At 34.6% G+C, this 18,473-nt stretch overlaps 1 protein-coding gene across 12 annotated transcripts in view; it reads right to left on the bottom strand.

Annotated features, from left to right (window-relative positions):
- Nucleotides 1-18,473, bottom strand: part of PDZ-GEF (PDZ domain-containing guanine nucleotide exchange factor) — a 726,227-nt gene that overhangs the window by 55,277 nt on the left and 652,477 nt on the right. For 11 of the 12 annotated variants that reach the window (XM_072545154.1, XM_072545155.1, XM_072545152.1 and 8 more), the window contains 3 exons: nucleotides 18,263-18,358; nucleotides 4,978-5,181; nucleotides 3,502-4,886 (listed from right to left, as the gene is read on the bottom strand). In XM_072545154.1, coding sequence (XP_072401255.1) covers nucleotides 3,502-4,886; nucleotides 4,978-5,181; nucleotides 18,263-18,358 — 1,685 coding nt within the window. Of the gene's footprint in view, nucleotides 1-3,501; nucleotides 4,887-4,977; nucleotides 5,182-9,706; nucleotides 9,858-18,262; nucleotides 18,359-18,473 lie in introns of those variants that run through there. The other variant, XM_072545161.1, reaches the window with a different exon arrangement.

Raw genomic sequence — 18,473 nt, 5'->3', positions numbered from 1 at the left:
GTTGATATTTTGTGGGAAATGATGAGTAAGATATATGAGGAAGAACGGATGCCCAATGTATGGAGAGAGAGTGTGATGGTATCACTGTATAAAGATAGAGGTTATTGTAGCAAAAAATGAAAATTTGTATTGTATTATTCGGAAGGGAGAGGTAGAAGAAAACCGAGGAGAAAAGGGAAGGACTATGTAGCAGAGAACTTAAAAAAGAAAGGTTTAGGTGAAGAAAACACTATGGATAGAAATGAGTGGCAAAGTAGAGTAAGGAACACTAACCCTTGAAAAGTGAAAAGCTGAGGAAGAAAGAAGAAATAAAGATTGAGCAAAGGAGTGATTATCTGGAAACCGAGACAACCAAAACAAATAAGGGAAGTCCAAGAATAAGACGGATAGATAACCTAGGAGAGAAAAAGATAACGAAATATTTTCGCCGAAGAGAATGTTAGAGCATCACAAATGAAAAACCTTCGAAAAAGATATATACAGGAATAGAGTGTGTGAAAAATACTGGACGAATTAAGGATAAGAAATTATGGCAAATCGCACTAAAACAGACAAATGGATAAAGATTACAAAACAAGCAGAATAAATGAGACTGTAGAGAAATTTTAATTAAATATATAATGAAAAGAATGATCAAATTGAAATACAATTTAGAAGGATAGATAGATAGATAGATAGATAGAACGTTTATTGACCACTTTACATAAAGTTTGAAGTCCGTATAAAAAATACAATAAAAGATATAATAATGTAAACTTAAAATTAACTTAACCATATTGGCTAAAGTAATATACATATGTAAGTATTAGCAGAAGAATTAAAATTAAAAATTTAAGATAAAAAAATCTCTAACCAAAAAAAAAAAACAAACCTAAACTGTCACATAAAAAATCTTTGAAATATGGAAGTAACAAAAATGTGCAAATAATTAAGAATATTCCCGAATCGATGACTAAATAAACTAATACATAAAACTTAGTATATTTTAATAGCGATAATACAATGTGATATGTAGATAGTAAATCGACAGTATTCTGACCAAACTGGGTACACGTTATAAAGGTGTATTGAGGTATTCTGTCTTTGAGTAAAAACAATATGTTAAAAAATGCTTTCTGATCCTATTTTTAAACAGTGGTGGAGACAGAATTTTTATTTCGTTAGGCAGATAGTTATACAAGTGAATATCAATTGAATTCTTTGTGCTCTTTGATAGTCTGAATCGTTGTGACCTAATTAAATCCCTCGATCTTGTTAGATGATCATGTAATTGGGAGTTTATAGTAAACTTATTTTTATTATCGTGAATTTCCAACAGTGTTGCATACATATAAAGCGAAGGTAGAGGCATAATACCCATGTTCAAAAATAATGGTTTACAATGATCCCTTAAATCCGCTCCAGCAAGTATCCTCACCACCTTCTTTTGTAATTTAAATATTCTGTCGGCATGACCAGAGTTGCCCCAAACAGCTATTCCATATTGTATATGACTATGAAACAATGAAAAGTAACACATTTTAAGGGTACTTTTAGGTACCAAATAAACCAGGTTACGCATTACAAATATTGTACTGGCGAGTTTAGAACTTAAGTTGTCTATATGGATGCCCCAATCTAAGTTGTCATCCATAAAAATCCCTAACAATTTGATGCTATATCCAAAAATGTGTCTTCGATCTGAACTGAAAACTATATTTTGATTTTTATCCTCGTTTAGTTTTAGTTTATTATGTGTAAACCAGTTTTTAATTTTAAGCACATCGTTTCCTATTTTGTTATTTAAATTATATTGATTCTGGTCGGTACTAATAACGGTTGTATCATCTGCAAAACATATACACCTTAAGGGGTGGGTATAATGAAATATATCGTTGAGATATAGAAGAAAAAATGTAGGTCCTAATATAGACCCTTGGGGAACTCCATGTTCAACATTGTGAAAATTGGAGTAGTTATTATTTAAAAAAACGGCCTGTTTTCTGTTTATTAAATACGATCGAAATAAATTAAGAGCATTTCCCCTTATGCCATATTTGTGCATTTTGTCTAAAAGTAAAGTGTGTGAGACACAATCAAAAGCCTTAGATAAGTCACACAATGTTAAAGACACGAAGTGACCTCTCTCTAGGCCATCAACTACTTCCCTTACAATTTCCTGAATTGTTTGAGTAGTGCTGCATTTTTTCCTGAAACCATATTGATTACAATGAAGTATTTTGTACTTTTCTATGTACTCTATTAAGCGGTTATTCAAAATACTTTCAAAAATTTTACCAAGAATGGGAATAATAGAAATAGGGCGATAATTTTCAATTTCTTCTGGAGATCCTTTTTTGAGTAGCGGTAACACTTTTGTTACTTTTAATACATCGGGAAAGATTCCTTCGATAAGGCAAAGATTATAAAGTATGACCAGTTTATCAATAATAATATCCAGAGTTTCTATCACTAATTGTTTGTTTAAGAAGTAAAAATCAGTGCATTTTGAGTTTTTCAAGCTGTATAATGTATTCCTAACTTCAGTATCACTAACAGGTGTTAAAAACAACGAGTGGCAAGGGGAGTATATTCCCTCCAAAAAATTCATGGCATCATTTTCATCTGTCTCATCTAACGAGTTCAATATATTTCCCGCTACCGAAGTAAAGTAATTATTAAACTCGTTTGATGAAATATTACATGAAGTTACTTTTTTATTTTGAGTTTTATTCCTATGATAATTGATGACTTTCCAAGAATCTCGAGATATATTATCAGATTTTAAGAAAAACTGCTCATATGCCAGTTTTTTCTTTATTGATATTGTTAATTGATAGTGTTTTTTGAATTGATTATACAGAGTGTAATCACTAGTAAGGTTAGCAGTAATTTTTATCTTCGAAAGGTTTACTCGCATTTTCCTTAGTTCATCGTCAAACCAAGAAACAGGTGCCTCAAAATGAATTCTTGACTTTTTTACTGGAAAGCAAACTTCAGTTAATTTTACATATGTGTCAATTATGAACTCAGCTAATTCCGTTGCTGTTATTGAATTGTTTATTAACGACCAATCCACAGATTTTAGTGATTGTTTTAACATTTGGGTGCCTTTACATGTTATGTGTCTTCTGAAGACATATAACATCAGAGATATAACATCATTATCAGGTGACGCTTCCTTAGTGAGCCTTAGAATATCTAAAAACGCATTTCCGTGCTTTTCTGTCAAGTACGTTCTATATCTCCTTACTCTAATCTCTCATTCACATCGTTCAGATATTTGAGCTTGGATCATCCCCTTCTTTCGCTTTTAATAGACTTATTTGGCATCAACTCAAGAATAAAACATGGCGCAACACAAAAGATAACAGATGTAACATAGAACTAATACTTTGGACGACAAACAGAGAAGTGGTTAAGTTAATTGCAGTAATCTGACGACATGAAGAGAGACACGAATGAGTCATGGTCTTGAATGGGTTGAGTAGAAATAAATGAGAAGCGTAATCTATTACTTACTTTATCATATTCTTAGGAAAAATGCTCATCTTCATCAGCGCTTTTTGGAGTCTTCCTAGCGTCATAAAGCTCTGTTTCTTTCCTTCTTTCGCCGGACTGCTTATGGTGATCGGTTGAGAAGCAGGAGTGTCATGACCGAGGATTATATTACCATCTACACTAGACAGTCTAGCTCTAGGATCCGCAGGAACTTTAGTTAAATTAGTTATATCGGAAACCTTTCTACTCCTCGGTCTTGGGGAGTTATCGGGAGTATTAAGCATTTCTTTGAAATGGAGAAGATTTGATTTAACTGTAATACTTAAATGTGTCGTTCCTCTCAATATTTCCAATGCTCTAGCGAGAGACATATGCTCGAAGCTGTGGTTGTTCACTTCGAGAATCTGATCACCACGCTTCAAGCCAACGTCTTCTGCTTTAGACTTCTTATCCACTTTCGAAATGAATATTCCAAAGTTTCGTTCGAATCCTCCAAGAATTTGAAAACTCAAGGGTTCGTCTCTGTTAGGTCTAGCTAAGACCACGTTCCGTATCCTTGCTTTAGCTGCGCAGGCTATATTCAAAAGCCTTAGTTGCCCTACCATCTTCTCCGATTCGAGACCTTGCTCGAACGTCTCTAAAAATTCGATCATGTCAGGATCCGTTTCGAAGTCAGTAAAATGATTGTTAACCCAAAGCAGCACCACCCTTGTCACTCTATCCCGGACTTCGGTATCTTTAAACCAATCTAACAGTTGACTTGCTACAACAAGAGGGCTCTGAATAAACACCCTGTGAGTTAAAAGGAAGTCTTCTACGTAAGTGGGGTCTGTAAGTGAATTTTCTTCGATTAATTGTTGCATGAGTCGGTCTGCGGTTGCGCGAATAACTACATGACCTCGTCTGTTACTTCCAGGCTCCAGTGAACCTCGTAGTTCTGTTACCATGACTAGTTTTCCTTCTTCTTCGTGTCGTCGCGTATTTTCTTCACCTTGATGTAATATTCTATAATAATCTGACTGCGTTATACAAACGAACTGACAGTCGTCGCATTTAGTAACCATAACACCTTTGTGGTAAAGCTTGTCCATAGTCGGCAAGATACCGAATGCATCGCCCATGTATAACGTTTGACTCGGCTCATCTGGAATCACAACTTCTACGGATCCATTAACAAGCACTGACCAAGAATCCAATTCTTCTCCGTCGTTCATTACTATCGTACCAGCTTTTTCTACCACTGCAAATACCATAACTGCACACAGGGCTCTTCGCACTGCTAATGTCATGTTCGTGAATGCTTTTAAATGTTGGGTGAATTCTAATAATGCTTCTATGTCATCTTCGGTTCGCTCTGATGGTTCTTTTTCTAGGCAATCTCTGACTCTGTCTCTTACAGTCAAACTCTGAAAATTAAAATACGTCAGATAAGTCATTTATAAAAAAAACTGAGAGCAAAGTAATATTTTTTATACCTTAGATATAGTATATACTTACATCCATACTCTCTGTTAAATCGTCTTCTTCGTCGCTGTCAACGATGCTTTCAACGAGCCCGGTGAGGTCCAGCTCGTCTCCGTCGAGTTCGGAATGGGTGGAGGCCATAGTGTCTGATCCGCTGTACGCGGAGCTTGTGTCTGATGAATGCGACCCTCTCGAGCACTTGTGATACAAATTCTGTCTTGGGATGTTTTGGGCATACTGAAAAGGAAACAATATTTGAGATTTAACTACACAAAACTTTTAATATCCATATTATATATATTATACAAGGTGTCCAGGAACTCTCCTGACAATTCAAGACCGCAGATTCCTTCCCCTAAATATTATAAAAACTATCGAAAAATCTACCAAACCAACAAAATGAAAGTCAGAATAAATGGACAACTTAGAGAACCTATAGAAATAGGCAGCAGAATAAGACAACGGGATTCATTGAGCCCCATACTCTTCGATTTGATCAAGGACGAAATCATCAAAAGCGTTACCAAAGGAAAAAGATACAGAATGGGAAACAAAGAAATAAAAATACTCTGGTACGCAGACGACGCAATATTGATAGCTCAAGATGAAGATAGTCTGCAAAGTCTGGTCCACAGATTTAACATAAGAGCAAAAGAATTTAATATGATAATCTCATCTCAGAAAACTAAAACAATAGTAGTCAGCAAAGAACCAACCAGATGTAAAATAGAAATTGATGGCATTAGTATTGAAAGACTAATGGAAATAAAATACCTGGCAATTACAATGTCTAGCTATGTAGACCTTGACAAAGAAGTGAAATTCAAGTACAAAAAGCAAATAGACTGGAAGGATGACTTAATAACACTATATGGCGAAACAGACACATTAACACTGAGATGAAGTTAAGAATTTATAAAGCCAGTGTAAGACTAATAATGACATATGCCTCAGAAACAAGACCCGACACAGCCACACACACAGCCCTTTTGCTTAGAGAACGCCGAATTCTTGCAAAAGTTATTTCTAAATTCGCTGGAAGCATCTTGTATCCTTAGACAGAGTTGTGCACGATTTTGTATCGGAACAGAATAAACAAATGCTTTTATGTATACCCAAACAAAATAATCGCAATGATTCATATCCGGCGACCTAGCTGGCCAAGCCACTTGACCTCCTCTTCCAACTCAGTGATCTTCGTAGTTATTATCAACAAAGCTAAAGTGGGTCGGACAGATCTCATGTAGAAACCATAAGTTTGCCGAATATTTAAAGGCATAACATATAACAAATTAGGTAAAACATTTTGCAGGAAATGTAAGTAATCAGCACTATTTAAACGAGCAGGGAATCCACATGTCCAAGTAGATAATCGTCAACTACTCCTATCTAGACGTTTATGCTAAACCTATGCTAATGCTTAAGTTCTTGAACAACATGGAGATTGTCAACAACATACGAATAATAATGTGCATTATGTACATTAAAAATTCCATTTTTTGTGAATGTAGCTTCGTCGCAAAACAAAATGTATCTGAGAAAATCTTCATTTTGATTTTTCTGATTTTGTAATCATCTAGCGAATTCTTCACTAGCAGGAAAGAGCAGGAAAGTCTCCTTACTAGCAGTAAGATGGTTATACAGAAGGATAATGAAGATAAAATGGACAAAGTCACCAATGAAGAACTACTACAAAGAATGAACACAACCGCGGATTTGGTCAACATCGTGAAGGGCCGTAAGCTGCAGTACTTGATACATATAATGAGAAATCAAAGCAGATACGAGCTACTTCAATGCATTTGCAAGGTAAAATTGAAGGAAAAAGAGCCCCAGGACGAAGAAGAATATCCTGGCTTGCTAACCTGAGAGCATGGTATAGAAAGACCTCAACACAGCCATTCCGTATATCAACCAACAAAGTCATCATAGCCAGAATGATCGCCAACGTTCGGAACGTACAGGCAGCCTATCAATCAATCAATCAATATTCTTTATTTCATCTGACTTTTACAAGTATTGAAATGCATCAAATATAATCTATGCTCAGTAAAAACTATAAGTACATAAATAAAGTTAACCTAAAAACATATAAAATAAACACAAAAACATACAAATTGTTAAAAAGATGCCTGCAAGTATTCCTCTATCGAATAGAAAGTGTTTACCAGAAGTAAATCCTTAACTGTTCTCTTGAATACATAAATATTTGACTCTTTAACATAATTAGGTAATTTATTATATAAACGAACGCATGTTGGGTAAGGACCCTTGTCTACAACGGTCAAGTGACGAACAGGGGTCACTAAATCATTTTTGTAACGAAAATTGTAACCACTAATTAAGGAAACATCATTTCTGCAAATAAAATTGCATCTATGTGACTTTACATAAACAACACAACTGAAAATATACAGCGAAATTACAGTTAAAATATTTAATTCTTTAAAAACTGGTCTACAGGAATCTAAACGCCTTCTAAACGCCATGGTACCAATAATTTTTTTTTTTTTTTTTTGAAGAACAAGCACCTTATTAATTCGCGAGCAATTTCCCCAACAAACTAAGCAATATTGCAAAATTGACTGTACATGAGCAAAATAGTATCCTAAGAAGAAAGCTGTAAGATTTTGAAATTGTGGGATAGGTATAGGGCAGATAGTCTTCGAACGCTAATTTCTGGATTTTCCTTACTTCAATTAAGATAACATGTTCCTGTGCTGCTGTTACATCATTGTGTCGCCTGTTTCATTATTTTTTGGAACCACTGAACCTGTTTCTCTTAATCGTTGGTGAACAGCTGTAAATGTTGAGTGAGTGAGATGCTCGAGCGTTACGCCTCATTTCGCCATAAACTAAATGTATATCAGCGTATTCCACATTAGTAAAAACCATTTTTGTTGAATTAAAATTATTGTGTTTGAATGCCACAAAGTAAAAAATAAAATATAAACTTCCATAATTAAAAAAAAATTAATTAAAACGAGAAATTTTCAAATCGATTTTTCTAGAAAACGGTGTCCTACCGATTTAAAGCAAGAGTACCTTTTAGAACTAAAATATCTGAAAATTTAATAATCTAGTATCACGAATGCTTATAAGTTAAAGACAAAAAAGTTATGAGTTAAAATAACCGTTGACCTACCCAAAACAGACGTCTATGACCGGTACTAGCAATTCGCATTTGATAGCATCGATTCAACTGTGGACGATCATTTTGTTTTTCTAAATAGAAGTGTTCTGGAGGAATTTAAAAATAACTAATTACAAGGCGCCATCATTAAAAAACTCTAGCTTCCTTAGGAAGCTTTTTCGGACTTGGTGAATTGGGTTTAATCGTCTTAAAATTATCTAAGGAATCGAGTAAAGACAACTAACAGGAAACTGATAGTAAACGAGACAGTATAGAAGTGGAGTCAGAAAGATTATAAACTTGTGAAAATGGAGGAAGACGAAACAGCGATGGAACAGCAGACATGGATCCAAAAAAACTAACAAAACACTACAGCAAAGGTAAGTCTCAACGGAACAACTTCTAAGGAGATCAAAGTATACAAAGGCGTGAAACGAGGTTATCTCCCCGACACTGTTTAACCTGATATTAGAAGCAATAATAAGGAAGACAAACTTCGTAAACAAAAACATTATTACAGATTAGTTTCAAGTAATAGCATATACAGATGTGTCGAATAGGGAAAACAAGTAGAGCATTTTAAAAAACGTCAGCAACATTTTGTTGATATGGCATTCTTTTTCGGTGCTCTAGTATGCTGATAATATTTAATAAAGAAAAAGAATTATTGAAAAAAATAAAAACATGGTCTATTTTAGTTGATATTCAATCAACGGTTATTATTACATAATATAAGAAAAGATAGATGGTAGACGAGGGCCTGAAGAACGCAGAATTGTATGGTTTAAAAATCTTCGTATATGATTTAACAGTTCAACTAAAAATCAATTGCTATGATGATCGTGAATATTGGAACAGAATAAGCATTGTAACATTAAAAATGGTTGGCATAACTGTAAAATTAATTTGCTGGAAATTTTCTTAAGTTTACAAATGTGAAAGACGGAATATTTTGGCTAGATAATCAGAAATGTCTCAAGAAAATCCTTGAAGAAACAATATCTACCTTATATTTTCTGCGCATAAGAGAATGTGAGGTTTAAAAAGTCTAAAAACCTATTCAAGATCATCAATAGAATATTTTGGCTAGATAATGAGAAATGTCTCAAGAAAATCCTTGAAGAAACAATATCTACCTTATATTTTCTGCGCATAAGAGAATGTGAGGTTTAAAAAGTCTAAAAACCTATTCAAGATCATCAATAGAATATTTTGGCTAGATAATGAGAACTGTCTCAAGAAAATCCTTGAAGAAACAATATCTACCTTATATTTTCTGCGCATAAGAGAATGTGAGGTTTAAAAAGTCTAAAAACCTATTCAAGATCATCAATAGAATATTTTGGCTAGATAATGAGAAATGTCTCAAGAAAATCCTTGAAGAAACAATATCTACCTTATATTTTCTGCGCATAAAAGAATGTGAAGTTTAAAAAGTCTAAAAACCTATTCAAGATAATCAAATAAATGTTTTTTGGTGTACTGTTTATCGTGAGAATAGCCAATATGAGCCAACGATGGATAAAACATAGGTATTCAAATAAAAGAGAAGTAGAGGAACCGTGCTCTGAATCATAGAAGATATACACTACAATCTTGAAGCACTAAATAATGTCAAAGGGTTTTTACCTGGCAATATGTTGGATTGTTCGTAAAAATCATGATTTTGTTTTACACTTGTGAACAAACGTACTGGAATTGTTTACTTTCAATACATAGTTTAAAAACCGACCGTTATACGAATCATATCTATGTGAACACAAAGTTTTGTATACTAAACAATATTCAGACACAACTATTAACAGTCAACTAACTGTGATAACAAATTTTAGTCTGCAGATGGTTGATGAAACGTAATTTGGGTTCCAGAGAAATGTTTTCGTTTCCCTCCAGCTGTATTGTTTTAAGTTTACTGTTGAATGAATGACGTTTACGATTATCAATATTGGGGAAGTGGTCAAGGACGAATTACTCATTAAATGATTTTTGAACAGAAATTTAGACAATATTTGTTATATTTGTCAAAGAAAATCGTGCACTTGGGGCAAAGAAGAAACACAATTAAAAAAAAAAAAATAAGTTGAGTCAAATATTTTGTGACAAAAAAGTTATTATTTTAGTTTAACTTGAGTTCATGATAAATGTTTTTTTTTGTCGCAAATTCGTCTATATTAAAGTTACTGAAGTCACTGTAGTCTGTGACTATTTTTATCTGTGTTTGTTTTTTTTTTACTATTTTACATTTTTCCACGAGAAATTCTATGTTGGACTTTTAATAAGAAATGAGTACCCAGTATGCGGAGACTGTGAGAGGTTGTAATGATGGGGCAACAACTAGTGTTAGGTGAGTACACCCAGAAAGAATAATTTCTCGAACTTAATTTTTTGGCAACAGAATGACTATATTTAAGACATGCTACGATAACAATACCAATGTTTTATCTTTTCTACTTTTTGTAAAAATAAAGTTTTACCTTTAATTTTTTTTTACAAAAATGATTTGTGAAAACCGGTTCGTATAGAAATTTGTAGCTATTGTTCCTCAGTGAACTGCAATCATAATCAAGTCATAGATAAAACACCATGAATTAAATAAGGTTAAAAGAGACTATATACAAGCAACAAGTATTAGCATAGAAGACTGGAACCGTCCTTTAACAATAACTGCAATATACAGTCCACCACGACATACCAAAAATCAATACGAAGAATTCTTCAACACCCTTGGAAACAGATTTTTAGCAGCCGGCGATTATAACGCAAAACACACTCACTGGGGATCCAGGTAAATAACCCCGAAAGGTAGGCAATTATATATGGCAATGGAAACCAACAACCTTAAATACATATCCACTGGCGAACCCACATACTGGCCCACAGACACAAACAAAATTCCAGAATCTGTCGATTTCTGTGTGACCAAAGGAATACCACTCGAATCCCAGACATCACAATCTTGTTTCGATCTTTCATCCGACCACTCTCCTGTCTTGGTCAATATATCCACAAATATCCTAGAAATAGAATCTCGGCCATATCTTAGTAATAAATATACAAATTGGATTAAATTCCGGGCTATTCTTGATGGCAGACTGGATCTAGACATCCCACTAAAATCTGATGACGATATTGACGAAGCAGTAGATCAATTAAATTTCGTACAAAAAGATTTACCCAACGAAATAAAAGAAAAAATCGCAGAAAAACGAAGACTAAGGACAATCTGGCAAAGAACCGGAGCACCTCAGGATAAAAATAGATTAAACCAAGCTACAGCAAGATTAAAAACATTGTTAAACAACAATAAAAACAATGACATAAAACGATATTTACAAAATCTATCTGCCACGGAAGCCTCCGAATACTCACTATGGAAGGCCACACGAAAAATTAATCGACCACAACTTTCTAATCCGCCTATCCGGGCCAGTAACGGACAATGGGCCAAAAGTAACAAAGAAAACGCCACAGTCTTTGCGAAATATCTGGAGGAAGTGTTCCAACCACATACTCAAAACAACAACCCCATATTTAGAATCTCCATACCAACTAGAAGCACCATTGGAGAAATTCACTGCCAAACAAGTTTTCAACAAAATCCATACAGATCTGAATCCGAAGAAGTCCCCAGGGTTCGACCTAATTACTGCAAGAATGCTAAAAGAACTTCCCAAGAAAGGAGTGCAATATTTAACACAGATTTTTAACGCAATCCTAAGAACTGGTTACTATCCCCTTTTGTGGAAAGTTGAACAGATCATTTTAATACCCATACCAGGCAAACCTGTAGAAGAAGTTAAGTCCTATAGACCTATCAGCCTACTTTCAGTGATGTCAAAGGTTTTTGAAAAACTACTACTAGACAGATTACAGCCAATCCTCGTACAACAGCAGCTAATACCCAACCACCAGTTTGGATTTAGACAACAGCATGCTACCATTGAGCAAATTCACCGAATCTGCAATTCCATAAATAAAGCCTTAGAAGAGAAGAAATGCTGTTCTGCAGCCTTTTTGGATATCTCGCAGGCTTTTGATAAAGTCTGTCACACTGTGACAGGTCAGACAAGTCCTTCCTCTCAACTACTTTCTAATCTTCAAGTTCTATCTTTCCGACCGGCATTTCCTTGTAAAAGTAAAGGAGCAGTGCACTAACTTATATCCCATTAAAGCTGCAGTGCCCCTGGGTAGTGTCCTTGGACTTGTTGTCTACCTACTTTACACAGCAGATCTCCTACAAGTCAAAACATCGTCACAGCCACATACGCAGACGACACAGCAATCCTTGCGGCTCACTCAAACCCGTATATCGCCTCACAACTGCTCCAGATCAATCTCGACAAAATAAAGATTTGGTTACAAACATGGCGAATTAAAGTTAACGAAAGAAAGTCAGTACATATAACGTTCACTAATCAAAAAGGTACATGCCCAACCGTCTCATTAAATAATCAAATACTACAACAAAAGGATGATGTAAAATACTTAGATATGCACCTGGACCGCAGATTAACGTGGAAGAAACACATATTCACGAAAAGAAAACAGTTGGGTCTGAAACTCAGTAAAATGTACTGGCTAATAGGAAAAAGATCACAACTGAATTTGTACAATAAAATCCTAGTATACAAGTCAGTGATAAAGCCAATATGGAGCTATGGGATCCAACTATGGGGATCTGCGTCAAGATCCAATATCGACATACTGGAGAGATTCCAATCGAAGACCCTCCGCATTATCACAAATGCACCGTGGTACAAGCCCAATGAATTCATCAATCGCGATGTTCAGATGAAAACTATCAAAGAAGAAATTGCCAGTTACTCCCAAAAATATGACAGACGACTGCAAAACCACCCCAACAAGCTAGCGAAGAACCTTATGAGGCCCCAGGCAAACAGAAGGCTAAAGCCTCTTACTCCAAGCGATCTACCAACAAGATTTTAAACTTTTAAATTAAAATTTTTTTTTTATTTATTATATACATTATATTAGTCATAAATAATTTTGTTACTAATGTTGATGTTAAAAAAAAATTGTTCCTCAGTCTAATTGTAATCAGTGTAAGAAAATATCTCGAGTTCGAAGACATCAAAATTACCACCATGTAAGCAATTTTGACAGGTGCAGAATTATTAGGAGATAGAGATATGGTTTAGAAATAGAGATATGGGTTTGTCGTATCGCGAAATTTTCCGTCGTGTTAATTTTACGGCCTTAGATAAAGAAACCAGGTTTCGTTAATCTAAGTGTACGGCAATGACGGTTATGCGTGTCTGTCGTGTGTGGACAAACGAAGGTAGAGAAGCACGAAGAAGACCAACTGGTCAACCGAGGCGTTTCACAGAGCATCAAGATAGGTGCTTTAGATTACTGGCTCTGCGAGAACGTTTTGCTACTACGCGTCAAATTGCTGAAAAATGGTTTGGAGCAGTAGGTAGACCTGTTAGTATGCGTGAATGCGTACACTATACCGTCGCATTCGAGCATTTGGACTGGTTTCATTCCGCCCACGACTAGTGCTTCCTTTGACTGCGGAGTGCGGACCACTGTCATTAACGTTTGAATTGAGCAGAGAACGGCAGCATTGGGTGGCAGAATGGCCTAATGTAGCATTCAGCGATGAACACGATTCTGTTTAGGATTGCATGAAGGTCGTAGGATAGTAAGACGCCACCGTAAAGAGAGACGAGATATCGGGTTTGTTGTTGAGAGGCATGTACACAAGACAGTTGGAGTAATAGTTTGGGGGCTATTGCCTATGGTAGCCGATCACCACATGTGTTTATTCCAGGCAATATGATAGCTGCGAGTTATGTTGATGACATCTTACAAACCACTTTACTGCCTTATCTCGACGGCCGTTGAGTGGTCCTTTTTCAGCAAGACAACGCGCGTCCCCTTGTTGCTCGTTAAACTATGGACTTTCTCCAAGAGGCTGGCGTTGATGTTTTGACGTGGCCGTCCCGTGCTCCGGATTTAAATCCTATTGAACATGCATTAGATATGATGGGAAGGAGACTGTCCACTTTGCATCATTCTACACAGACTCTGGCAAAGTTAATATATAAAGTTCAAGTTGCTTGGAACGAGGTGCTACAATCAAACATCGATCATCTCATTTTTTCAATGCTTAGACGTATACAGGAGTGTATTCAGCTACGGTGTCGCCAAACACATTATTATTATTATTATTTTGATTATTTGTTAATAAAAATTCTTGACAACGTTTTTTTGTTGAGCGTGCCAATCGATATACGAACCAACTTGTTAGACATGTTATAATTTAATTTTTATCTTTTCTGTAGGTTTTGTTTATGGTTTTCTAGAGGGTAGTTCATTTTTATTGGCTGGCGTATTGCTCGTGTGTATTGTCAATTATGACGAAGCTATTTTGATTGTGTTCTTTATAGTGTAACTTCTCAATAGTTTTAATTATCCTATAAATTTTCTAATGGTATCGTTTTTTGATGTTTTTTCTCGCCGGGATCATCTTCCCCATTTATCGATTAGATAAAATGAATTTACATTTTATCAATATGGTATATGGATTTTCAATTTTATTTTAGCGATACGCTTTCAACCTTTTTATCATATTATGCGAAAAATGTAGTTTGTAATATGTTTTTATTCTGTTTTAATGATTAAATTAAGGCTTCGTTTAATGGAAGTCCATTAGAAAATAATTGAAATTTTTCGCTTTTAAAATATTTAGAACTAAAACATAAGCTAAATATTATTCAATTATGATTTATTAGACATTCATATTTTACGTAGATATATCTACGTTATATATTTTATCATATCTTATATAATCTCTCTTCGTTTCAAACACAGAACTCTTCGAATTGGTCTCTGTCTATATATCCATCTTTCTCACGTCTTTGTTATAGGCAAAAACAAATAATTATAATATAGAAGTGAAATGCAAAGAACAACAAAACCCAAAAGAAGAAACATTTACACAGTGAGGTAGACAAACTTAAATGTGGCGACTGCCCAAAAACTTACATCGGTCAAACTTCTAGAATTTTTATCAAACGTATAGCATAACATAAAATGGCTTTTAATGATAGAAAAACAGATTCTGCGTACGCACTTTATCCGCTCGATCATAAGAATTCTTTTAATGACTAATTTCAAATTCTCCATATTCAAAACAAAGGTTTTAAGCTATCTTTACTAGAATCTATGGAAATTAATAAATTAAAAAATACAGATATAATTCTGAATGACCAACTTGACCAACAGCTCTTCGTTCCTCAAGAGTGTAGACGCATAGTAAACATACATCACTTGAGAAAGGCACTCTGCCGAAACTGCTGTAATAAGTGTGGACAGTAAAAGTTGCAGGAGATAAAACAAAACTTTTTGGGTTTCCTTGAGTAAAAAATACTGAAAACACAAGAATTAGAACTGCATATCCGATTCATAAAGATAAAATCCTAATTAGTCATGTAAACTGAGGTTAAATTTTTATTTTAACAATAATACTGTTAATAAATACATATGTGCATTTTTCTAAGGAAACCCCCTTATCAGCGGATTTACAACATTCTACTGTGATTAATATTGATTCGGTTATCTTCTATGTAATGATAAATACTGCAGTCATTTAATAGACTATATACTCGATAAAACTCACGTATATACAGGAGTTCATATGATAAAATTCTAAGAATAAAACACCTGATAAAAAAAAAACGTGGGAAAATGTGTATCTGTGATTAGAAATAAATTCCAACGAATTGTGTCAAAGGCTCAGTTGTATTTCGTTTTACAGTTAAAAACATACCATTTAATCTGTATAAAACATAGTTGTAGTTAAATATTAGGAACATATATCAAGAATAGTTAGACAATTTATGGACTCAGAAGTTCCAAGCAGGTAATATTAGGAACTGTCTCCTTATAATCGTTAGGGACTTCCTCTAATGTGTGTTTAATGTTTCAGATTTCTCCGTAGTTTCATGAGAGAGACGGTAATTAGTCCTCTTTGTATAGTAAGTGTATACATCGACCATGTGGTCTTCCGATGGAATATATGCTCCAGGTTTATCGTGTTAAGTTCTGGTTATTCACGACATTTTGTTATTGAATTAAGCTTTGGAGTATCCATGTGTTATTTATATTGTGTACTCAATTTTTGTGGCAGGGGACAGAACTGAGGGGGCTAAACAAAAAATTTATTATGAAAGTCTAAAAGAAAATTAGAGTCAGTAAAATCACACCTTCTCTCTAGTAAGAAAACGTATAATATATGTACAAAGGACAAATTACAACCAGTAGAAAGCTGTACTATTCACCGATAAAATACTTTACCAAAGTATCATTCAGATTTCTTACGTAGTTAAAATTAGTTACTCAAACCAGAAATGTCCCAAAATTAAGTCAAATAATTATTAGTTTGACAAACCACTGCCAAAAAGAAAAAAAATCAACGATAAAATAAAATGTTCAAACAACATATTTGGTTTAAATAACATATAAGTCCTACTCGGAAAACATCACCAACGGGCTGGGGAATCAAAATCTAAATGAAGAAGGATGAATTTTGATTATCATGATATTTATATTACAAAGATACTATTTTTTTTTCATCACTAGGTGGGGAAAGTGCAAACAGACGCCAGAAGTAAAAATTTCCGACAGTGCTGTGTTCCTAAAACCAAAAAAAAAACTTCAAAATCACGTTGACTAGCGTTTTAAAACAAATAACGGGCTGCGCCAGGGAGACCCTCTCTCCTGTATACTGTTCAATCTGCTTCTGGAAAAAGTATAACGTATGTCACAAATCACAACCACTGGTTCAATATATAATAAATCAGTGCAAATCCTGACCTATGCTGATAATATCAATATTGTTGGGAGAACGAAAACGCTGTATGAGAGACGTATGTAGCATTAAAATAAATAGCTACAAAAATGAGTTTAATAATAAACGCCAACAAAACAAAGTATATGAAAATAAGCACGCAACCACAAATCCTACGACCACTTGTTATAGAAAACGACGTCATCGAAGCAGTGAACGAATTTGTATACCTGGGAGCGCTCCAGGACACTGAAAACAATACTACCGCAGAATTTGTACGGCCAACAGATGATCAATCTCCTCCTTAAATCCACAATTATATCGAGAAATACAAAAATAAAACTCTACAAAACAGTAATACGCCCAGTTCTAACATATGGTTCAGAGACCTGGACTCTAACAAAAAATAATGAAAACAGGACGTTTCGAAAGAAAAGTACTAAGTCGAATCTATGGAGCAGTGAATGACAATGGAGTGTGGAGGAGACGATACAACTTCGAACTTTATGAATATAGGTCTGCCTGGTTACTCCAGGTATTGCCCTTCATAACGCTGTGCTGGTTTAAAAAATTAACTAATTAATGCACATTTTTTTTCTACATATATGGGCTATATGAATAAGGCATTCATACTTGCTTTGTAGATTTTGAAAAGACATTCGATAAGATCCGATACAAAACACTCATTCAACTACTATAGTTCCAGCATTTTGATTACCATGATATTTATATTATAAAGATACTATTTTTGGGAAGGCGCAAACAGATGCCAGAGGTAAACATTTCCGACAGTGCTGGGTTCCCAAAACTAAAAACCAGTTCAAAATCACGTTTACTAGCTTGGCCCTGATGTGGCCAGGACATAAAGATACTATATTGGATCCAATGTGCTACGACAGGGCTCTTTTACCATTGCTTTTGACGTATACGCGAAGCAATTTTGAAAAAATATGAAGTCAACCGTACAAACAATTTCTGCCATATTTAAAATACTTAGATGCCGGGTTTTTCCGCACTTGCTATATGAATTCTCCTTACGAAGAATAAAGGATAGAGGAGGAGGAGGAGGATATGGAATCGAAAGTTAAGACACAAATAAGAACATATCAACATAAACAGATTGCAATCATTTGAAATGTGTACATAACAAGAAATGAATAAACGAAGACGAATGTGAGAGACTTGTATTCTCAATATGAATAGATAAATGGGCTACATATAGATAGAAAAATGTTAGATATTATTAAAAAAAGCTTAAATGAAAGGTCCTTAACCTTTGCAGATAATACCATACTGACTTATACCACCAATACGATGTATACGTGACAATATTCAAGAGATTAATTTATCTTATAAGAGTATCTACTTACCTCATCCACAAACATGATGTTCATGCTTCTATGCTGCGGATGATCCATCAGCGGAGAATTTTGTATTCTTCTGGGTTCTATATCTGGATAGTCGATCTGCAAAAACAAACACTTATTTAGAAAATAGCACCACACTGTTCACTTTCACCATAAAATATTTATTAAAACAAACACCACATAGATCCAGCTTCTTTATTTATTGATTAAGTTC

The sequence above is a fragment of the Diabrotica undecimpunctata genome, chromosome 9, assembly GCF_040954645.1.
Source record: "Diabrotica undecimpunctata isolate CICGRU chromosome 9, icDiaUnde3, whole genome shotgun sequence".
Lineage (NCBI taxonomy): Eukaryota > Metazoa > Arthropoda > Insecta > Coleoptera > Chrysomelidae > Diabrotica > Diabrotica undecimpunctata.
The sequence above is the reverse complement of the archived record's forward strand: the minus strand, read 5'-3'. Positions and strand labels throughout refer to the sequence as shown.